The 25,555-nt window shown below is 30.4% G+C and overlaps 1 protein-coding gene across 5 annotated transcripts in view; it reads left to right on the forward strand.

Annotated features, from left to right (window-relative positions):
- Positions 1 to 874: 874 nt before the first annotated feature.
- Positions 875 to 25,555, forward strand: part of jvl (javelin-like) — a 53,645-nt gene continuing 28,964 nt past the window's right edge. For 4 of the 5 annotated variants that reach the window (XR_014879068.1, XR_014879067.1, XM_085202696.1 and 1 more), the window contains exon 1: positions 875 to 1,299. Coding sequence is in view for 2 of the 5 variants with exons in the window: in XM_085202696.1 (XP_085058822.1) it covers positions 1,237 to 1,299 (63 nt within the window). In the remaining 3 variants the exon portion in view is untranslated. Of the gene's footprint in view, positions 1,300 to 20,274; positions 20,918 to 25,555 lie in introns of those variants that run through there. The other variant, XM_085202697.1, reaches the window with a different exon arrangement.

Below are 25,555 nucleotides of genomic sequence, written 5' to 3' on the forward strand. Positions count from 1 at the left end.
GGCGAGCTACTCTCGACCTTCCCCGCCCGATGACACTGTAAAGACCATCAACAGCAGTATAGCCCATTCCCTATTTTTTCAATTGTTCTATATGTATGTTTGTTCCTACATATAGAACAATTAAAAAGATATAGTTATTTCGTAAAGTACCCTCAACCGTACCTATCCTATATCGGTTTAGGAAAACACCTGGTCAGCTGGACCCAGTAGATGTCGCTAAAATCGGGGTGTATTGTAATTTACAAAAGCTTGAATGTCATTTAAACGCTTGCGAGACCTTTGGTGTGTTGATGTTCCTGACAGGCAAGCACATAAATAACGAACTTCTTTTGTCTAAGAAACGTATATGACGAACTTATTTATTGAAATGACGAATTTATTTACAGAGATGACGAACTTATTTACAGCTTTCACGATCTTTTTAAATTCTATAAAAGTAAACTGGAAACTAAAAGTTTGGCAAAGAATTAGTCAATGTTAGTTTAACATAAGTAAAAAAAGGGCACGAAAGAAGTAATATACATACTTCTTTCGTGCCCTTTTTTTAATAATAGTAATATTACTGTGTTAAATATATTAAATATTTTTTACGACTTACAATTTATTTTTTTACAATTTTTTATCTGTGAGGAAAATAACTATTTTTAATCATCTGTAAAGTTTGATCGGATACACGTAATGAAATAAATACTAAACAAAATAAAAGAAAAAAGATAATAATTAAAATGTTAAGTTTGAAAATAAATCCTAAGGAAATATATCATATCCACACATATACTAGTTATATTTCTTTAATATAATATACTATGGTCTCACATAGTTTTAATGACTTGATATTGTAAAATAATGTTATATAGTAATAATGGGTCGATTATCCGAAAATACGTTTGTGTGTCAAGGCAAATTGTCAAGAGAATTTACACTAATTTTGTAAAAAATTGAATTGTTATATTATCGGTTATTAAAAACTATTTACATCTCAATATCGTAATTTTCTTATATAGTTTACATGTGCATCATGATTAGTCGTTAAAAATATTAATACTAACTTTTAAGTGTCGTTTCTAAACAATGTTAGTTCGGACGCTCCCAACGGTTAATGAAGTATGATTATTCTAAACAAGTTAATTAATTCCAACAAATTTATAGATCTTAAGATGCAGTTTGTTTAAAATAATGATTGTGAGTGATTTTCGGGTAGGGATGTTTTACGTACAGTGATATTTATCTGTCGTGATGGGTGATAAAATAAATAGAGAGTACTTCGCACCTGGCGCTGCAGCCTTCAACTATAATGTGGTATGTAAAATTTAAGACATTTTATTAGACCTTACTAATTAACAGCAGTCAAAATTAAATAGTATCTGTCATACAATCAAGAAGTATTTAATGATGCACTAATTTGTATATTTGTAACTTGTCAACAAAGTTTGTAGGTGAAGCGCTTTATTAATAATTTAAATGGCGCCTTCATGACCTAGACTTGCACTTAGAAGACTACTACTTATATAATTAGAAAAAAAATTAATACATTAAAATTTATGAATATATTAGAAAATTACTGATTATATCTCAAATTAGTTCTCATTCTTTAATTATGGCAATCCAAACATACTAGGTGAACACTAATCACTTCACCAATGTTCTCTTATATGGAGGATAAACAATTTTCAATAAAAAGATTTACACACTTTATATTACACAATAGGAAAATGCTTGTTAAAAAGAGAACTAGTTAAAATACTGCCTTCACAAATAACAATAAACATTTGCATTATGAACATAACATAGTGGATTAATAATTACTATAATTTTACAAATATGTGTATATATAGTTTAATATTGTTAGATCTGGTATATATAATATACATAAAAATTTACATAGAAGGCTCTGGAGGAGCAGGATCCGACTCCGATTCCTGCGGAACCAGGTAGGAAGGAGTCATAGGAGGATGTTCTTGGGAAAACATCGACCAGTGCTGAAATTAACTTGTGTTTTCTATAGAAGCATCCCTTGGGAATATTTACTCATGGGGTTAAGGGAACCTGGTTCAAGGCTTTCCTCAGAAGACACAAATTTGCACCATAACCACTAAGCACCACCAGGCACTCCACTACTGTGTGGTTTCGTAGGCACTCCCTTTCACACGCAACAAAACTGTGGACTATATTTACATAATTAATCTTAAATAAAAGAGATATTATTTCCCTTCAATGATATTATTTTTAAAGGTTGTTCAAAATATATAAAAAAATAGAAGAATAGAGGTCTGTAACTTAGGTTACTACAGAAATAGAAAAATATTAAATATTTAATTCTCTCAAGTGGGAATCGAACACAGAACCATCGCGTTTTATGTTGCACGCTTGTGCCTCATAGCCTCACTAGAATTTTTTTTAGTAGAATATATTATACCTAAATCAGCTTCACACTGTATGCCGCACACAGCAGAACAGGCAGAGCGAACCTAGATTAAGACACCCCGTTCCCCACTTTCTGCTGAACTCTGGATTTAATTAAAATTTTATATTATACATACACAATTATCTATATATATAAAATCGAAAGGTCACTCACTCATCACGAAATCTCAGAAACTACAAGTGCTAGGAATCTCAAATTTTGCATAGAAGTTACTTATAGGACGTAGGTGCTCGCTAAGACGGGAATTTGCAATATTCGATTTCTAAGGGGTTGTTTTTGGGGTCGAAAGTTTGTATGAAACTTCGTTACTACAAATGCTAGGAGTCTCAAATTTTGCATAGACGTCACTAGGACGTAGTCATGGAGACAGAAATTAATAATAATATAGTTGACGCGGGTGAAACCGCGCGCGGGCCGCTAGTTACTTCATACATTTAAACTATCAACTGACAAATGTTTTTTTAAAGTGAAAATCATTAATACAAAATATACACATCAACTTTCATAGTTATGGGTATGAGACGTCTGATGTTGTCAGTATATTAGCTGAGCTAACATTTTACCTGTTTTATCTCAACGACAATCGACATTAGTTCCGAATGTTTTGACGGCGTGTCGCGACTTGCTATGATGATGATGTAAGAGAAATCTGGCCGTCGTGGCGCAGCGACTATAAAAGCGACGGTTACGTGTTCGAATCCGACTTGGGGCAATGCTAAATATTATTTAATATTTTCATTTCTTCGCTCTGGTGACGAGGCTAAACTAGAATTGGATGAAACACTTTGGAAATGTCCTAACATTAGTTTCCCAGGTGCCTGCTACTCTGCTAAGTGTGGTACTCAGCGGTAATCTAAGTATATAAATAATAGATGTTCAATGCATTATACTTAATATTATACACTGTGTGATTTTCACTAGTAAATAGTTTAATTGTAATCATTTAATTTTATTAATATTAATAATTGATATTGCAATTGCAGTTTAAAGGAAACTTAAGATCAATTCACAGTTTCAAAGTGGAATAAAGCCTAATCTAGCGATTGTTTGACAAGTTGCAAGACTAATTAACATTATTTAGAATGTTCGCGTTTAGCAATAAATAACAACACCCAAAATGCAACTTACAGGCAAAGACAATAAATACAAATACTCTCTGACTGGTTACCGCGGGAGTTAAAAACTAAAACTATTGTTCGATATTTTCTATTTTACCCGTACTTTGCCTCTATATGAACAATAATACGTACATACGTATATATGTACTACGATCGTCCCACGCCCAGACAATGCGATGTGGGGTATGCATTTGACACAATTAAATTTGCACGAAATAATCATCCATGCTGTATTAATTGTTCAATACAAATGATTTTAATCACACGCAGCTATTCAATAGGAAACCTATGGGAATTTATTCATTGGTTCGTATACCGCACACCTCGTTCGTATACTGCCTATCCTAGGCAGAAGGTACTTAGTGTTAAGACACTCCGTTGTCCATTTTCCACCTAATTCTGGAGGCATTACGTGTGGAGTGGGGGAAGTGTCACACCTTTCACGTTTACAGAGACACTTTGTGCTCCTGCGCCACGACTGGCCTCTGCTGGCTGATTTATATTAACGGTAGCACGTTGTTAGGAGGACATAGTTATTTTATTCTATGAACCAAATTAAAGCTTACTTTTATTTAAGCAATTATAATTAACTCTAATGCTGAGAATTTATATTGCCAAAAAGCACAAGTTTGTTTGTGAAATAATATCATATAAATAGCCTCATATCGTAGTTTATAACGAAATTTTATTACCCTCAGATGTTGCATGTTCAAGGCAAAGCTGAACAGGGTGCCAGGAACAGCCTGGTGCTCGCGTGTGCTAATATTTAATAGATATTTGGTTGACACAAAAATTCAGCTGTTGCGGCAACCTGCTTTTAATCACATAAGTTATGCTGGTTCACTTATACATATATAAATACATGTGTAGGAAAAAGTAAGGCATAGTATGTTGACATTTTTTAATGAATATTCACACTTTTATAATAAATGATAATAATTAAATTGTTACTTTTAACGTGTTTAAGGTATATGTTACGTATAAATTTTTCTTATATTGCGTAATTTAGTTGTTTTTTAATTACAAATTAAAAATTACAATTTATTTTTCCGAAGTACATATTGATATTAGCATTACTATTAGTAGGTACCGATCGCGTGTTTGGAGCAAAACCTATCTACTCGGTTGCCAATGTTCTGAGTTCATTTAATCCGTCAGTTCATTTTAGTCTTGCCAAACGGCCTATTCGCGGCCTTAGTTCTTTATGTGTTGTTACGTTGTACTATTCTAGCATATATGTTGATATGAATGTGCTGACTGTAAATGGATGAGGTGATATTGATATTAGGGGATGAAAAAACTGCGAAATCCAAAATGGAAATTAGTGAAAATGGTGCGTGTTTATGTAGAATAGCTCTTACCGTAGATAATGATATTATGACACATGATTACATGGGGTAAGCTAAATGATTACGTAGTTCGTAAGTAGACTGTAAGTCTTTTCTATGCGTCTAACATAATATCTTATACTTAGTGACGTAGGTATCTTACTACTACTTTTTTATTTATTGATATATTAATTATTATTTGTTTCGCTACTTTACTGGGGATAATATAAACCAAATTATATTATATACAAAATAATGTTGTTAACTATGTGGCCTATATATGAACCATGTATGAAGAGGTAAAGTACGCGCGTACTCTTAACACATTTTCATGTATACCTATTAATAATATTATAATTTGGTAAGTAGTTTGTGGTGTTTAGGATTTATACACAGGATGTTTAGAAGTCAAAGAAAAAGTAAAAGAATAATTTTATAGAAATACGCAAATTAAAGAAGATCAATGACCACTTGCCTGCTTACCTCTTTTTAACGGACTTTCAAACAATAAAATGTTCTCAATTCATCGGAATCTCTTTTTTACTACTTGCAGGCGTAGCCCCAACGAGCTGAATTTCTTTCAATTTCTTGTCGCAAAAGAGCTAAGTTATTATATTTTGAATGAGCATCGATATTTTTGTTACTTTGCAAAATAAAACTTAATTTAGTTTTTTTATATTAAACTTTCTGAAGTTATTAGTCAAATGATAGTCATAATAAACGCCTAGTTGATTTTCTAGAATACCTTTCTTTGAATGAATGAAACCTTAGGTGCATACTCTGTAGTCCAGGTTATCGTATGTAGGTGCAACTGCATCTCAGCACCAAAATAACAGAATAACACAATTAATGTCTACGTCAGTTACTATGTGTGTATTTTTTTATATTAATATTAAATAAGAGAATGAGTTCAAGTGAATGTTCTAAAATCTTTCATCACCAGATCGATTTCTTGCAATATCTATTAGTAATACAATTGTATCAAAATTTTATGTGTTATTTGATGACTATGTCGATATGAGAATAAAATTCCTAATGAACGTGTGCTTTATTGCAATCATTACATGTAACAGATATTGGCTCATCGATGTGCAACTCTTTGTTAGTATTTCACGACAAATATTCATATTTAGCATTAATGTAATAAATATATATATATATATATATATATATATATATGTTTATTTTTTTTACATTTAAGAAGAATTTTATTTAATATAATTTAAAAGTTTTATAATATACGGAAATATGATTGTATATTTATCAATGTATACATACATTTAAATTCATTAATATTTGAATATAACTTTTGAATTATAGTAATTAAATAATTAAACTATTTAATCAGACCAATTATTATAACTTCTATATATAGACTAACAAAGAGTACTACTGTTGAAGTCTACCTACATAAATACCTCTTCGTAACCTCTTCGTCTATTCTTTTGGACAATTGTTTCACCAAATATGAGCAAAAGCACGCGTTAAATACGGCAGTGCAATGGTTTCTTTTATTTAAATGCCCTCGTCACTTACGTCACCTCTGTTACACAGACAATTTTATGTTACATTTTACGGCTATATATAATTACTATAATAGCATGTATTAGAAAACCGTCCATTATTCCACTTCCTTGTTTCTTCTGTTTTCTAACCGCAACGCGCTTGTCGGTGCAATGACGTCTATTTGACGCAAATTTGCATATATCTACATCTCGTCACCAAACACAGTGTATACAACATTTTGTCAAGTTTTAAACTGTTTTTGTATATTAAAAAAATATTTTGAAATATACGTAAAACAATAATTACGTAATAGTACTAGAATAATTATGCTGTAATATCTTAGGGATACCTATAATAGGTGATAGTTTCAATCTTTTATAAATCAAAAGTTAAGCGCAAGCGCTTACTTCCTTCATAATTAAAGTTCTTGAGTAGACTTCTACTACATTTGCGTGAATTGCTTATTCTCAATTTCCGGACGCTGTAATTCATATAGTCATGAAACAGCTAGCTTCCTTCTTCGATGTATGGCATAAACTTTATTATAGATGATTTTGAATAAAGGTGTAGTGTTTGTAGATATGAACTGCCAACATTTTGTGTTATATATTATGAAAAATGTTAGGCAATTATATTATAATTTGAAATTAAATGTAAATAATTGGTTGTCCCCATAATATTATATACTTATACACTTATAGGTGTGTTATGTATGTGCACAGTAAGCGAAATAAGCGAAATTAGATTTTTTAAATAGTAAACCGCATGCTTCAGCCGTCACGTTACTTGCTCTAGACCACTCGTCATAACCGCACAGATGCTGTCTATTGCAGCATCAATTTACAAATAGCTGTCGATATCACAAACAAATGATTGTTATATATTATACTTTAGTGAAAGGTTGTAAATATAAAACAAACCACTATGATTATTAGGGAAAAGAACATATTATGTAATTGTAAATCAATACATAATCGGTCCTCTTTTCCCATTTTATAGACAAGAAAAAGCTTCAATACCCTCAATGCCCTCTAAGCTCTATTGCATCCTGCGTGAACAGCCACCCGTTTTTTAGGATAGCCAGTAACTATCAGATAATAACAACATAACTTTTTATACATAATTGAAGAAGAGAATTTAATATATTTCTGTTGAATTACCATCAGACCTTGTGTCTCGCTAAATAAAAGATAACAATTTTACCATTGACCTCCACCGTCGAAATCTCAATTCTTGTAGGTTGAACATTAGTTCCTCCTACATTATTACATCAACGTTAATACACTCGTGAATGTGGGCCTTGGCAGAAAAAAAAACACGTATGCAACAACGAGTGTTTATGGTCACGAGTGTAAAATATAAATAGCGTTAATAATAATACAATAGATAGAAGGAAGTCACGCAATTGTCTTATTAAAGATAATACTCAGACATGTAATCATAATATTGGCGTCAAGACTTTATTGCAGCAAATTATAATAGGCCTTAGATAGAATTTTTACATGTGGTAATTTTTGAACTGTTTTTTTTAATATATTAGGAAAAAAGTGTAGAATAGTTTCACGTTATGAAACAGCAATGAACAGTTTTAATGAAAACAAGACTAAAAAGTAAAGATAAAAAAAATACATATCTGAAGATGTCAGATATCCATGTAATATTGTCTTTTAAAATATTAAACTCGTCGGGACTTTATGGAATGCCTGTAAGGTATCTACAATCCCCAATAGCGGAAATGTTTATATTACACAAAGTATTTATTAAAGTAATAAACATTTTCTCTTAAATTAGGAAAATTTAGAGAATAAAGCGTTTTAATTCTTCTCCCTGCCTAATCTGTTTAACAAAGAAAGAAGCGTAAAATAACAATTTACCTGGATCTGGGTACCTGGACATGAATAATTTTTTATTTTGTTCATGCCCATGTACTGAGGTCGAGGGCGGGAGACATTTCCATTTTTTTTATTGTCAATCGCTTTTTAGTTTCAAACGTATTTTGTCACGTTTTACTCGAAAGTAACGATCCACTTTTTCTCCTTCAAATGATCAATGAGTTTTTTAGCTATAATATTAAGGTAAGACTAGATATTTTAGGAATACACTGTGCGCTATCATTGGTAATTATTCTACTATAATTTTTACTACAAATTTAAATACTGATTAAAAATTTAACTTAAATTCATTAACTTGATTGGACTGTGAGTCATATTTATTTAAGAACATATTCTAGCAAAATACGTCTTATTTCCATGAATTTTCCGATTTTAGGCATGTTCTAAAAATTTTGATCTCGATCCAGAAAATATTAATTCTCTGGTTCTACTTCTGTTATCTACTTTAGAGATGTTAAGACAATCAAGATAGCAAATCTTCAAGATGCCTTTAGTAATGGTCCACAAACAACAGTGTCACACGATACACTCAATTGTAAATCTAGAACGTTCTATTTTCACATAATCTAACATTTATCAGATTATCAGTTACTTGAACTTGAACAGTGTAACCAATATTCAACGAGGTGTGTTCCTAGCGGTTTCTAATGTGATATCTCTCGCTCGTCCGGTCCAGGTCTCATTGTACCGCTTCACCAGTGCTAAATACGTGTTTACGACCAGTTGGTTTCCTAAGATGAAGAATAACTTTTAAACAAAATCATATAATCTAATGTTTAAATAACTTTCCCTTTATATTTATGTTTTATAAGCTCGAAACGCCATATATCAAGAATTCAATTCAATTCAATGTTTTATAAACAAAAACATTTTATTATTTAACTCTAATATTAAACTAACGATGCTCTTTTAAGAATAATTTGTAATTCCTTTGAATATCAATATTTTGTCCTCGAAAATCCCAGTTACTAAACTCCAAATGCTAGCTAAATCAATCTGTCTCCTATTATAAGCATTAATCCTTGATTCTTGATTTATTGCATTTATTAATAATGATTTGGAAAGCTGTTCCACCAGGAGCTGAACTAGTTTAGATTTATCTTTATTAATTCACATTATGTCCTGCTAAAACCAGTGTTAGTTAAAACAATTTAGTATTTCTTATGTGTGTCTTATAAGTAAGATATAAACTATGAAAACCTTTTCAATTTAATTCATTTCGTCACTCAGCGTTCTCTTTGTTTATCGAGCAAATGCAGGAAGTGCATGGAACTGAAAAATAATATCTAACAAAAACACATGAATTCTCGATTCGATATTTAAATTATTTCTATTTCTCGGGTCTGATACTGTGACAAAGCGTGGCGTGGAGCAGAGAACGGAGTTTTTTAACTCTAGATTCTTTATGCGTACCTGTTACCAATTTCCATAACAACGGGTGGGAAATGGAAGTAGTACGTCAATGGACAAAAAATCCACGTAAATAAAGTTGCGGACGGCCACTAGTTGAAACGAGTACCTACAAAGAACATTTTTAAATTTTTTACTTTCTACGTATAACAAATGGCGAAAACTAAAACAACCTTATATATATCTATCGGACCATCCCTGGAATATTTTTTCGTGTACACACCCCTTACCGACCTGATGAACCTACGTATATAATGAATATTGCTTGCACGCGATGATTCAGGTGACACGCGAAGGATACCACTAAAAGTTACAATATATATATACTTTCTAATAATATTGTGTGTCTGTATTGTTGTCCAATTCGTTAATATTTTATTATGAACTAGTGGACCCGGACGCGGCTACGCCTGCTTAAAAATATTATAAATATATATAAAAATATTTAATAAATATATTATTTTCAGTTTTCAATAGAATTAGTAAGAAAATATAAGCTAAAATAATGAAAAAGAATAATAAGTAGAGACATATCATTAGAATAAATATCTTAGAAATTGAAATGAACCACCATAAGAAGTGACTAAAGAATATTCTCAATATTAGAAAAAGTACCGAAAAACTACCTAAAACGATATTTTTTGCCAGCAATATCAAATAAAATAAGAAAGTATATTTTAAATTAATTATAAACAGCAAATAAAGTTCGAAAATGCCCGTTCGCGTCGGTCATACTGTGCCGCCCAAAGGCTAGGTCATTTCGAATCAGTCTTAATTATTTATTAGTATGTTATACAGTAAACTATAATTTCAATGTACATAAAATGCTAAAAGTGACTATTATATTTATTTTCATAAGGATGAATATCAAAATGTCGCGGTAACGGTTGCGTAGCGACGCGACGGTTGTTATTAACATGGCAGAATAAATTGCATGTCAAATTAGAAAGTACTTTAAAATATATTAGTTTATATGTATAATGTAATGTTATATAGCCTATAGCACTTCTGAAGAATGCAGCTTTCATACAAAACAAAAACAATGTAAATCGGACCAGTAGATCCAGAGATCTTAGCGTTCAAACAAACAAACAAACAAACAAACAAACTCTTCCGCTTTATTATATTAGTATAGATCACGAAGAAAATTAGGAGTGGAGTACACCTGTGTATATTTCAAGATTTCTGTAATTTATATGCACCAGCATGAGCACCAGCGGCATATTAGGATTAGACGTTCATCAGATTATTATAAAATAAAATACTATTAAAAAGTAACTAATTATACCCAGTAAAAAGTTATTTATAATCGCCTACGACGTTATAAAGGGCCGTCAGTAACTCGTATAACCTTATTTATCTTCGCTTTCAATGCTCGAACGTTTTTGTAATATATTAAACTTTCACGTAAAAGTTTTGTCAAACACGCTTTCAAAGAAAGTTTCTTTTGGTCTAATAAACAATACAAATAGTAAAAATAAAGTCAATTTTGGATGTTCGCGAAATAATTTAAAAGGTAACATATATTTTTCAATTACTGATTATTACATAATATTGGATTTATTTTCTATAATAATTAAATATCTCTAATAATTAAATATAATAATTCTATATCTGAAATATAAATTAGTAACAGTTTTGTAGTTTTAAAGTGGAAAAACAAGTAAGAAACTGACAATGTTAAATTTGGATACGCACGTTGATTGTGGATCCCATGTATCATATAATCCTTCAGTGGGGATTGAAGAATTAAATCATTTCCATTTACCAAGACCGGGTCAGCACAGCAAGCAACCGCAATATCTTTAAACTAAGTTTTGTCAAACGTGAGCGATTTGTGAAGCAAAACAGAAGGTAATACCAATCTGATATAATAAATAAATTCAGTTACGTCAAAAAAGTCCACCGTTATGCATTTACTAGGCTGCGTGTCAATACCAGGTATAATTTAAAGCAATTGAATCTAAGCTAGACTAATAATGTTTTGCGGTACAGACGGTAATAGCCTTTATGGTTTATTTAAAAACAGTAAAAAATGAGGATATAAAATAATCTTTTATTATTTTAACTTTGACTTTATAATAACTAACTTAATAAGTTTTTTTTACTTCACGCTGTATCCCGCATATAGAGCACGGAAGACAGAGAACGCAGAGAGAAAGAGTGGAGTTGGAAGTTGCGGAGAAGTGGAGAAGAAGTAGACAAGATAAAGCAATATAGACATAAGCATTTTTCTACTGAGCGGGGAAAACATTACGTGTCAGTGAAAATAATATTATACCACTGGTGTAATGCTTTCCAACACAAGAAGAATCATGTCGAGACTTATGTCGATAGTCACTTCTAATGGCTATTGTCGAGATGGATTTGATACACTTTCTGAATTCATGCTCATTACAACAGTTTTAAATGAAAAGGCCTAATAAATTTTTCAGAGTAATTTCAAATAAACAAGGGTTTTCTTGTAATCTTTAGCAACGGTAGATATAATTTAAATGTGTTTCCTATTATTTAGTGTCAAAGTAGCGGAAGAATAAAAGAAAATAATTGCGGTTATTTTCTGCTGCAACTAATCTCTCGTATAAATTGAATTATAATAGAAGCGCTCAAGGTAAATTTCAAATCCATTGAACTGAAAAAAGTCATTTATAAAAAAAACTGGTTTTCTCTAGAGTCGATTTATGGACGAATTTTACATAATAACTTCACAAGAAAACATTGATGAATAATTGCATAATTTTATGAATTTAATTATTATCACTGAATTACCATTATTTTGTATAATACAAGAGAGGAATTGAAAATTACATTTTTTTCAGACAAATTAACATATATTTGCACTTGTTAATTCAAATATTTTTTAATTTAAATTATACAGATTAAATACAAGTACCAATTAATTGAGATGCGTCACTAGCTGAACGCTTAAGGCCGATCGTGCATCTCTATCGCTAGTTCCGTGCTCTCGCTTGCACGCACAGGCGGAACTTAACAATGAGTTAAACATTTATTGTAAGACGTTATCACGTCAAAATATTTCCTAATTTCTTCTAATAATCTTATTTTTTGTAGGTAGAGAAGGTACTTTTAGTAGGTATTAGATATTCAATTAGATATTTAACTGGTTTATGGGGAAGATATTTGTTATAAAATATTTTTGGTGATAAATAAAAGTAAAGTGAATGTTAAGCATGGTCCATGACATTTAATCGTGTTATAACTGTCCCACGAATGGTAACGTTCTCAGACTTCGTTTGTTTTTGATCGGCGAAAGTAGAGGCAGTTACGTGCATTGCATACACGCATATATCCGTATTTTATTAAAAATATATTACAAATATATCATATACGACAAAACTACATGGCTTATTGTATTAAACAATGAAATTGTAACCCCTACATTGAAAAGCACAACCGTTGAGTCTCTTACTCGCTTTTCTCAGCAGAACTGCCTTCTAAACCGGTAATAGTCTTATGTTCATTCGGCGATTCAAAATTGCTTGCAAAAGTAAATTTCATTAAAGAATATGCTGAATATGATTTTTTTAAACAGCCTATCGCCGTCCTCTGCTGAACGTAGATCTCCCTTATCAAGCGCCAACCATCGGGATGGTCTTGGGCTTCTGGCATCCATCCAGCCACCTTCTTAAAATCCATCGTGCTACAGGGCATCCTACAATTTGAAATTAACTACATTATACAATTGTAGTAGTACGTTGTTATGGAAGTATGGACCTAGTAATTAATTAACTTTGCAGTTAATGTAATGTTGATTGTGTTGATTGATAAAAGAAATTGAATTGTAATCTTAATAATGTATTGTTATTTTTTAAATTAAAATACATAGAGATATCATTTGTTTTTTTAATATTTTTACAATCAAATTATCACTTGCATTGTATTGTGAAAGGTTATCGTAAAACCAAATTACTTTCAGCGTAACTGATTTGGTAAATTGCTGAGCCATTAGAATACATAATCAGATTTCTATGAAATTTATTTACTGACATGAATAGATCGGAAAGTTTATATAGATATATAATTACATTAAAATATAGAAACTATGTGTTTGTAATTAATAATTTTTATTATAAGAATAACGTATAAATTTTACTTAAAGATCATCGGCAAAAAAAGACGTCCCTCACCCTGTGACCGTCGGCTGTAGTTCCTGCCGTGACTAGATATAATTAATTTTCTTTTATTAGCTGTTAATCTATATTTCTATTAGATGGTTTTAAAATATTTATAAGAATTAATAAACGAACAAACATGTAACGTTACATCCGTCACTCCAGTTACTAATTATATTCTATTTAATTTTAAATCCATTATCTGAAGAGTCAAGATATGTCAAGTTTGGTGCCTGTGTGAGAAGTCAAATGCATCAACGCCTTTAGCGTATAGTGAAAAGAAACTCGTTTGTTTTATCACGACGAATCAAAATAAACTTTCTTCGTAAGTGCATTGTCAAATTTCACTATGTCAGACATTCGTTATGTTCTTTTGCCTATTAGAAAAGTCTCAATAAAAATTATATTTTACTTGTTTGACTTTCTTTTTTTGAATAAATCTATTATATATAAATAATAAGTTCACTATTTATATTGAATAAATTAAATTTTATTGTAGATGAAAGATATTATTATAAACATACCCATTTCTTTACCTACAGGCTTGTATTTTATTCAGTTGCTAAAATAAGAAAGCGATATTAAGAAATATTTAAATAAATGAGTCACTTTCATCTTACTAACTAAAAATGATGCAAATGAATCTCGCATTAAATTGTAACAGGATTACAGCCTGTTTGCAATTAACCAGGCTTAGATTCATAAAATTTATTTAGGATTAAAGAAATCGAACCTGTCAAATATTTATATTAAATAATCTTGTCTATCTATAATAACGCCGATTTTTACTTATAACTAACTTATAACTAATTGCTTTATCATTCAATTTATTGACCTTGTAGTCTTGCGTGCAAAACTTGTTTGACAGAGGCTATAAGATGCAAATCGTATTATCAGAACTGTCATTTTATGTGATGCCGCAAATGTACCAACAGCTTCCCATCACGCTACTTTCGAAAAATTCGTAAATAAGTAATTCAATTGTTAAAACAGTATTATTGTTAGTTTTTCAATACATTTGCTATAATAATATGATATTAATACCAATAAAAATAATATTTTTTTTACATAAATATATTTACATAAAAAAGGGAGAACGAAGTTGAAAAAACCACTACACTAAATGAAACTATTACGCACAAATTCTAGGCGTCAAGCGCAAAATATCCAAAGGTACCTTATTTTATTTAGGTAGGTACTTTTATGGGGGTAACTTTTAGTTAGATAAATATATTACCGATACTTTCACAATATTGTTATATCATTTTCCTGTAAAACTTCCATAAAAACAGGGAAAGTATATAATTGTGCTACCGACAAGGCCGCCTCGAGCCCAGTCACGCCCATCCTACGCTCAATGCTGGGGACATAAAGAAAGTGAAAACGTTGATATGGCCCGTCTCATGGATTATATATAAGAATTATGTCTTCCGTAACCGCAAAAATATGCCATTATAATGTACTCAAGTGTAAAATGCTATTTAGTAAGTACATTTAATAATTAAGTTGTTTAAAAGTTCTAATGTTAAGGAATAATCTATATTATATAAAGAGTTTCATGAAAAATCCAAACAAATATACACGCTTAAACATATTTTTTAACTTCTGAATAATTATACTCGTCGCCACGTTTTGTGCTCTTAGTAGTTGAATTCATAACTAATAGAAGGGCATTTTTTCTTAACGTTTTTCAACTTGGTTGGCTTATGAAGCCTTCACGGTTAGTGGACTCCACCCTTGGCTGCCGTACTATCACACTAACATAAAAAAAATGATTTAAAAGACCAGTACACACTATTTGTGTATTTTTTTATGGAGTATATAACTTATAATTTTTTTTTACCAATTACTTCATAAATTATAGATACCTATGTATAGAATATAACTCAATTTTATCTACTTATTCAATTTCTTTGTTCCATGTTCCTATATTAATATGACAAACATGTATTATGCTATTTAATTTCCGAGATGCAAAACACGGGTAAGAGTGCGTGGTAATAGCTGACTCTTCAGGAAAATCATGATATAGTGTTATTACTTCAGATGTTAACATTATGATTTATGCCAAAATATATATTATAATATATATTATAATAATATATGTAAAGTTTATTATACATACGTATATTTATATATGTACTACTAAATTAGTCAAGAACTATTACGAAATTTACGTATCTACCTACATCTACATTCCTTGTGAATAATGATCCTTGAAAGTAAGTGAATTAAAATATTTTTTACAAATTGTTACATTGTAGATAAACATCATTATAAAAAATTTAAAGTGAGTACTGCATATACATATACGTACAGCTTTTTTCAAAATTTTTTGGACTGAGTTTTTTTTTATAAAAAAGAACCTTCGTTGCTTAAATTGGCTAAGTTTTTCAAGTCTTTAACTAAAACATTTATTAAGTACTTCGTAGTCATCTACTATTGTAATAATTTCAAAATTTATAAAAAAATATTACAAGAAGGCTAAACAGACAGAGATTCTTATAATATGAAACTACCAACCACATGATGGAAATTCTGCAATAACTTGAAATTTTACGCATTATTTGCATTACTTGTTGGCTAACAGTTGTCTGTAACTTAATCGACGATGATGTTTCTTGTTTCACATAGCTAGTGAGAAAATTACAAAAAACTGGGGCACAAGTCTTATCCATTAGTTCACTTGTGATTACGTCTAAATTCTACTTATGACTAAGGCCAAATCGACATTCTTTAGGTAAGTTTTAGATATTCTTTTGTTAAATATTTGCTTATAATAAAACTATTAATTATTAATAGAAACATTAATTGTTATATACACTAGGATCAGTGATTTATGATCAAATGTGATACTGTAATTTCTGTTGTTTTTATTTTTTTAATATCCACTCATTAACATTAGTCATTTACAATTATTCCGTATTCATAATTAAATTAATTGTTAAAGCTAAACTTTAATATGTGATCTGACAGACCAGAAGGACAGAGGCTTTTATTTCGTCAAAACTTAGAATTTGTCATCATTGAAATGTAGAAATTAACGTTTTTACTTTCATTTATTTTGTTTTTGTACTATACAGTGCACTTTGTTTATTTTTATATTCATTGTATGATACGAATACATTATTTCTATGATACGAATATATTTTTTTCTTAGCTTCTCGCAGTATCCCGCATATGGCTACGCAATCTAAGAAAATTTAATACCAAGACACTTCGTTCTCCGCTCTCTTTGTTCAGTGGTCAACGCCGTAGTGTCTTTCTAGAGTGGATTTCAAATCTAAAACCATTGCATTTACTGCCAGACGCTGTCTTACTACGCCACGATGGTCTAAATGTCTGTACTATTTTAATAAATAACTTTTATTTCTTCATATCGATATATTTTTTCAATAATTTCTAATGCAAAATAACTTATAAAATTGTATAGCTGCATAAACGTGTCTTTCTCACCATTACATAAAAGTGAAGCATATAATGAGTAGTACAAAAGGTGTGCTACTTCCATTTCACACTTAGGCTTATAATGTTATTATCCTCCCCCCTCCAAATTATGTAATCTAAAATCATTACTGCAAAGTGCACAATTGTGACATAATAATTATTTTGTATAATTATAGAAGAAAATTCGAAAATATGAAATAAGAATACATATGGGACTTTGGAGCACATGTTAGGTGTGCTGTATACCGTAGGTAGTGTAAACAGTTTTGTGTAAATAGGTAATATTCATAGTGACGTGACGCTTAGTACTATGAACTAGTTCGTAATTAAGCTTACATTATTTGTTTATACATGACTAGCATTGTCACGCGGTGGGTTATACAACTTATACATGGAAACGATTATCGTGATGCAATTTAATCTATAATATAACCTTCCTCAATAATTGGATTCTCCAAGATAAAAAGGAATTTTATAATTCGAAGCAGTAGTTCCTAAGATGAGCGCGTACAACCAAACCAACTCTTCAATTTTATAATATTCCTATAAAAGTATAAAATTATTCGAATTTGTTACTTACAAAAATCTTCATCATTATCTAACACACAGTCTTTGATGTCATTTATGTATTAATTCGCCTTAAAGCAATGGTAAACGTGGTTTTTAACTGTTGTAAAACTCTCACGGTCCGCCTATTCGTCAGTAGGTATAACGATAGGATGTTTGCAGTTTTGCATTACAAATCAATGTCGTGAACATCGTGTCGTCAGTAGGTATATAAGTACGTTGCATTACAAGTTTTGACTAGTAGGTGTGTTGCAAGGAATAAGGTTTAATACTGTTAATTTATTATTGCAACACCATCAGGTCAATGCACGTCAACCGTGCTAAGCTTCATCAATTCTCTTATTTTGATTAATGCCAATTGTTAAAGTATTCATATTTATTTTCATATTCTGTTGTGATGTTTCTTGATCGTCGTTGATTTTATGATACTTATTTAATTTTACTTAAATCATATCATTAAGATACTGGCTTTGTTTTGCTTCAAACATGTCGTTATATTTCATATTTTAATAATTAATTGTGTATGTAATATAATAAACTTGTCAAAGTTAAAATGTATTTTCATATACAAAAGCAGTGTATTAAATAGGTTAAATAAAGCCAGTTTAAAGTATTTTGCAGCTTACAAAACAACTTGGAGGAATCGATAATAAGAAGTGGTAAAAACGTTTTTCATCCATACCGGTTCAACAGCATTCGTTGCCATTTACATAAATAATACCAATATCAATATATGTAAGTAATGCCAATGGACCTAAAGGTGCCTTTTAATAAGCACATTTTTGAAGTCCTGTTAGAAATAATTCCTTTTTTTGTAAGGAACTTCTTTCATTCTTCAATCAATGAAATATTTTTTTTTTCATAAATTAACGCGATTTTTGTTCCCTGTAGTATACAAGACAAAATCGATTGAATTATACCTATATATCATCATCGTAGAGTACCTACCTACTAAACTTTCGATAGAGTTTTATGGTTTCTCTCGTCATTCAATCTTCTCAAGTAAGGCTTACAACGCTTATATAATTTTCTTGTGAATATCTATAATTAATATTTTATTTTGGCCCATAAAAACAAAATGATCCCATTTTTCCAAATTTGTTTAAGGCCAATATTAAAAATATAGGAGGTCGTCGTCTTCACTAGTAAAAAAATTGGATATTTAAGAGGGTATGACGGAACAAGTTCTTCACCAGGTCTATCTATAGTCTTAGAACAGCTACTCGGTTAAATTTGTCAAACACCAAATCCGTCTATGTTATACAATTACGACAAATGAATACTGGCGACCAAACTTTCCAGGCACTTTCATTCAGTTTGTAATATAAATAAATAAGAAAAAGTCTTTGCAATTTCTCTTACATTAAATGCTAATTATAATTTATGTTATTCCGGTTACGAAAGTATTTTTTTAAGAAATTTTAATACCATACCTGCTTAAGGATATTTTGTGAGCTTGTGAATTAATCTTCGTGATTTTAAACAGTGTTTAGACTACAGACATGTTTGACTGTACATGATGGGGCAATATATAGATTATATAGATTAAAGTTTCAAGTACTAAGTAATTATTAATATTTTAACAAAGAAACTGATAGATAGATCAATAATAAAATATCCTTAGGATATGCTTCTCTGTCAATAATTTCGCTTACAACCGGAAGTAATTTCATTATACAATATAAATTTGAGGCTCTATTTATAATGTAGAAATCTTTACATGTAACTAATTGAGAGTAAAAATAAACATTTTTTTGTCATTCAATAAATTTCGCGTATCATTGCTGTCACGCTTCAATGGGTAACGGATGCCGGGAGAGAAAACATGAATAATATTTTACTACACCGATTTGTACAGTGCATTTAATAAGAAACAATGTTATATTATTCTTTAAAGGTATGAGAATAACTATTTGTTTAAGTTTTATGTAACTAAACAAATGATTTTTTATCTTGTCATCTTTAGATCTTTAATGACGTATTCTCTTCATCAATATGCAAAATATTGATCTGTCACTGTTGTTGCATATAGAATATACCGAATTATATTTGGATCAATTTTCTATATTTTAAGGAATTAACCTAAATAATTGCAAGGAAAAGAAGAAGAACACAACCATGCTCAATCGATGTGTGCAATAATATTGTTTTTATTTAAAATTACTATTTTTCCAGGGCAATAAACTTTCAAATAGGTTTACAATATATAAGTAGTATAGTATTCTAGTACATAAGGGCATGTCTAGCCTCTTGCAAACGTGACGTTAGTCGGCCTTGGCGCTCGGCTTACATTCGGCTTGGCTCGGTTCAATTCGTACCTTTTCGTATCCCTTTCGCACTCAATGACTACCTTTCAATCCATCTCGAATTTCCATGCGCAATGTTCGAGGAAACTGACTCAGCTGTGTTTTTACAACAAATATTTTTAATATAATATTGAACTTTATTTCATAGTTATCAAAGTGCAATTCTGTAGATTTTTTTTAGCAAAGTGAACCTTAAAGCCTCTACGTCAAAGTATAGTTCTCTCTCTTTTTACCGGTCTCGCACAGCTGCCTCCGGTCAGTACATTGAAGAAAGTTGAGATCTGTGGACGTGCTAAAAATTTATTGTCCTATTCACTGTGAAAAATATCGTGTACGAATCGTCGAATCGTGTAAATTTTCTTTCATATATAAATTGGTCGAATAATTTTTAGTATCTAAGTGCTTTATGTGTGGTGCTTCTTACGAAAATTAAAGTTACAGCTTTATTAGATTTGCTCCAATTACGAAGCTCGAGACTATTGTTTCCAAAACATTGAAAGTTTGTATAATGTCGCCCGAAGAAACAGTGTCGCCAATGAATCAGTATTCAGTATAGGGAACGGTAACAATCGCTAGTGAGTGCGTGTGTTACGGCCGAGTGGTCTCCAGTTTTCAGTGTCCCCAGTGTTGTATTACTTGCGGTATGTTCTAGTTGAGTGACTGATGGGAGATTTTGTTGGGGTGTGCCGAATGGGGCGACATGCAGGCCCTCGTGGTTACGACTAGTGTCTTTTGTGATCACCAAAACGGCGGCTACACAAACGAGAACGGTCCTAGCACCACAGGTTTGTTTTCAATATACTTTGAAATATCGATTATGACTTTAGTAATTAAATATAATTATTGTAATAATTAAAAATATTACTACGTTAATCTACGAAGTTAAATTTCAACAACAAAGTAATGTGGGTATGCTTAGAAAACTTGTACCTACCTATACGTAATATACTAGGAATTGTATGACTTTCTAAGACAAAAGAATATGGAGTCAAATCTAAATTAGACTAATTGCATAAATATGCAGTTATATAAATAGTTATTTCAAATATAATAATTTTTAACCTCTCATTATTTTTTATGATGAAAAAAGGTTAATAAAATATTTATATTTCAAATATTTACTGAGTATCAATTTTGTACTATTTATTGGGATACATATTTTTTTTGACACATTATAAATAATTGTTTAATTAAGTAATTGTAGAACATTAAGCAATTATGATACTTACAATATAATTGTTAACTACCTGGTTATTTTTTTTTTTAGAAAATTCTAAATGGCTTTACTTTAACTTCATTAACATTAAAGGAGTATTAGGTTGTTTTCGTCTCATTAGATATTGAAATTTATTTTGGTAATGTAAAATATGTTCCTACTCGAATATTTGTAACTAGTCGAATTATCTAGACACGCGGCCAGCGCAGCGTCCGGCCAAGTAGACATGGGCGTTACGTAGCGTCACTAGTTTCAGAAACTGCTTACAAGCCAAATCACGGCATAACTAGTTTCGGGCTGTCGTCGAAACTAGTGATTGTGATGATTCGGAGCTACGCGGTGATTGTGAGCTACGCGGTTATTCGAAACTACTTACATGTTGCGTTGTGGTTATGTGTCTGTACACATAGCCATTATTTCACATACGTAGTTTCATGAGAGTAAGCAGTAACCACTAATCAAGTTACATCGACACTAGCACAGTTGTATCTCGCTCTATTATAGTACGTACCGCAACAAAAAAAGAGACGAGAATAGGCGAATTTGATTGAAAAGCTACAAACATCGTACTTTTTTGTATTATACACCCAATGAAACGAAAAAGCGATTCTAAACTGTAAACGCAGAAGTTAAACTATATTATTTATAGTTTTATGAAAATTCCAAGAAAAAACCATATTATTTTTATTAGCTTCATTGACACTTATGTAGTTGCATCTTGCTCTATTTTAGTACGTTCCGCAAGAAAAAAAGAGACGACAGTAGTTTAATATGTATGCATTAATGCAGTTTGATCGATTATTATTTTATATCGATAATTAAAAAATAAATTCTGCTTCGACACCAGAGCGAAGAAATAAAAATATAAATGTAAATAAATATTTAATTTCCTCGATTGGGGCTCGAACCCGCAACCGTCGCGTTACAGCTACGCCCTTGTGCCGCTGCGCCACGACGGTGGACTTTAACCAATTCCGAGTTTTTTTTGTTTAGCGTGACGTAGCTTTCCTAATGTTTATTATTTATTAAAAGAGGTTCGGTTACAATGGCTTGCGACGTTCACTTCACACTTGTATATCTTAAGCACATTGGGATTTTTTATGCGATCTACTAAGACTTTTAAGAATTCCGATATACGAGGTTCGCTACAAAAAATTGAGGCCTAAACCCATCACTTCATAGAACTTTGAATGTTGATAATAAATTAGCGCAAAAATCTGAATTTGATGTTTTTAATGATGTTTTTAATGTTTGTATAAAGCTCAACAGAAAAAATATTTTATATACGTAATAAAGAACCCATAACTGAGCTTACAATTTTTATAACTTTTTTTAAGATCTTAATTTTTGTTTTGTATTTTGTTATTTTTTTTTTGTTTTATGTTTAGCTATATAGCAATAGTACAGGCTGCTAAAATTAATTACTTTTTAAATGTTTTTAATTTTAAGTCTTTTAAATTTTTATTGTATACTTTATTTTAATTATGCAAACAAAAATTCTGAAATGGTCAGCGAATAAAGGCTTTATTTATTTATTATTTATTTATATTCAGTAGTAAAATTTTAAAATTTAATTTTAATTTAAATACTATATAAATAAATCAACTTCACGCTGTTTCCCACACACAGCAGGGTAGGCAGAGGGAACCTAGTGTAACACTCTGTTACACTAGGTTCCCCACTTTCTGCCGAATTCCGGAGGCATTGCTTGTTGAGTGGCAGAACTCAACTCCGCGCTTTACCTCGACACCAGAGCGAAGAAATGAAAATATTAATTTAAATAAATATTTCATCTCCTCGAGTGGGGATTGAACCCATAACCATCTGGTTTTTACCTCAAGTTTGGTCTCAAGTTTCATCCAATTTTAAACCATAATATTTTGCTATTACGTGTCAGTTTCGCGTTTATGTTTTATTTTTTGTATTTTTAAATTTCTTTTTTTTCATTCTGTAAGTGTAAAATTACTCTTTTTGAATGTATTTTGTGTGTAAATTTTTTGTTTTCACTTAATTTGGAATTTTAATTTCACTCCGTAATGAAATCAAAATCAAAAAATCAAATCAAATATATTTATTCAAATCAACTTAAATGTTACAAATATTATTAAATCGTTATATAGTTTTTTCGCTGATCGTTTTTTAATAATATATCAAATATTATTAAAAAACGATCAGCGAAAAAACTATATAATTCTATATATTAAAAATATATAATATAATAAAGTGTATATAAAAAAATATATAAAAATAATTGTATATAAAATAAATTAATAAATAATTACATTTTAGTAGCAAGATATTGTAATTTAACCTAAAACGTTTTCAATCATAACTATAAAAGTAATCGTATTAAACTTCCAACTGCTTATGAAGCATTTGTAACTAGTTACAGAAATAACTAGTTTCTGAAACTAGCTACGCGTAACCCCGAAACTAGTGATCACCGGTTATGCTTAAAAGACGTTACGGCCCATGTCTACGGCCAAGTTTTAATGTAATAAGACACGAACCATATCTTTCTAATGTGTTAATACACGAACCGTATAAAGGCATTACAAATCCTGAATATTTTAAATTGTATTTGACACATTAAGATTAAATTTGATTTTATGTAATAAAATGCAATCATCTATAAAGACTTTAACTGTTATTGATATAATAAACTTTAAATATTTAATATTTACAAAAGAAATAATATCTGATCAAAAATAAATGTATGTGTTTTCCTTTTCAACGAATTTAGGTGTGAAAGTGCTATTGTCATGTTACATTACATTATTGTATTATTTATTATCTTTTTAAAAGATGTATTCTTTTTGGTTAACTTACTGCTTTTGATGTCTTTGTGGCTGGAAAATACAAAATGGATTTTAGGAAAGAAATATATATATCCGAACAATAAGCCAAATACAGTTAAATAAATACACTAATTGAATAATATATCTACAAGTAGAAGGTGTGCATTTAACATGAATTTGAGTAAACAACTATAGCTTACATCGCAAAGTCTAAGTTAAACAATATAAGCATCAGGTTCTACTTTAAATAATGTCCAATATCCCCAAGTTTAATCAAGTGGTATATTTTCAGAAATCCCCATTCATTTAAAATAACGTTCGCAACGGAGTGTCTTAACTCTATTCCCCACTATAAGCGGGATATGGCATGAACCTGAAGAAAGCTTTTTTTGCATCTCCAACATTGTTATAAAGTTATATCCTAAAACTAATTATCTCTTACGTACTTAAATACTTACGTGAAAGAATATAATATACCTAAATAAATATGTACCTAATATAAATAAAAAGTGTTTTTTTTTTATTTATACAATTTTGCAGAAATATAATATATAAAAATACAATTTTGTGATAAAAACCGCATGAGCATGAGAGCGTCGCGAAATAAATAGTTGTGAAAAGATATAAAAGCAGGATAAAAAATTACTATTCATTGAAATAGTAAAATTTATATTATAAATTTATTTAAGTAATTAGTTAAATTTATTCTTTTGCAAATAATCGTAGTTACATAATAATATATTCAATTTATATAGCGCCAAGAATAGTGACTATTTTCTCTTCAATAATTTCTCTACTAACTTTTAATACACAAACAGACAACATACTGTCTTCATTTTTTAGTGCTAAACATTTTCGTGATCAGAGCGGAGGATTATCGCAATAGTCGACCTTGTGGCTTTTGGCATTGGGACTAGAGATTTTACACGTTTTGTTAACTTTTAAAACATTGAACCTTTGCACTCGAATTAATTTATTAAATAAAAAAATATTTGGCTTTCAAAGTGTTAAAAGTTTAAACTAAGTACAGTATAACGGCATAGTACAAGGTGTTTTCACCGTATATAGTAATGTAAAATTTAATAGTCGCGTTGCACAAATAGAAACAGTTAAAATGGTCCGAACCTTATTTATGGTGCGGCTTCTATTTCAAGTTTGCTCAACGCGTAACGCGGTTGGTGTTGTTTCGACCGCGCTTTCTACCGCTTATCTAGATACCGCTGTGCGCTTTAAGTCTTAGATATTGATAACAATGTTATTGATAGTTAGTTAAGACTTGGAGACCTTCGTGGTGCAGCATGGGCACAATAGTTCTTTATTATAATTTATTATATTATACTGCGGTTTGCTAGGTTCAGTGAAATTCCCTCGAGTGAAGTAACGTTTAAGTTTTAAAGCCACTCAAGTTC

The sequence above is a fragment of the Heliconius melpomene genome, chromosome 19 (genome assembly GCF_056956725.1).
Source record: "Heliconius melpomene rosina isolate 202511_hmr_F chromosome 19, ASM5695672v1, whole genome shotgun sequence".
Lineage (NCBI taxonomy): Eukaryota > Metazoa > Arthropoda > Insecta > Lepidoptera > Nymphalidae > Heliconius > Heliconius melpomene.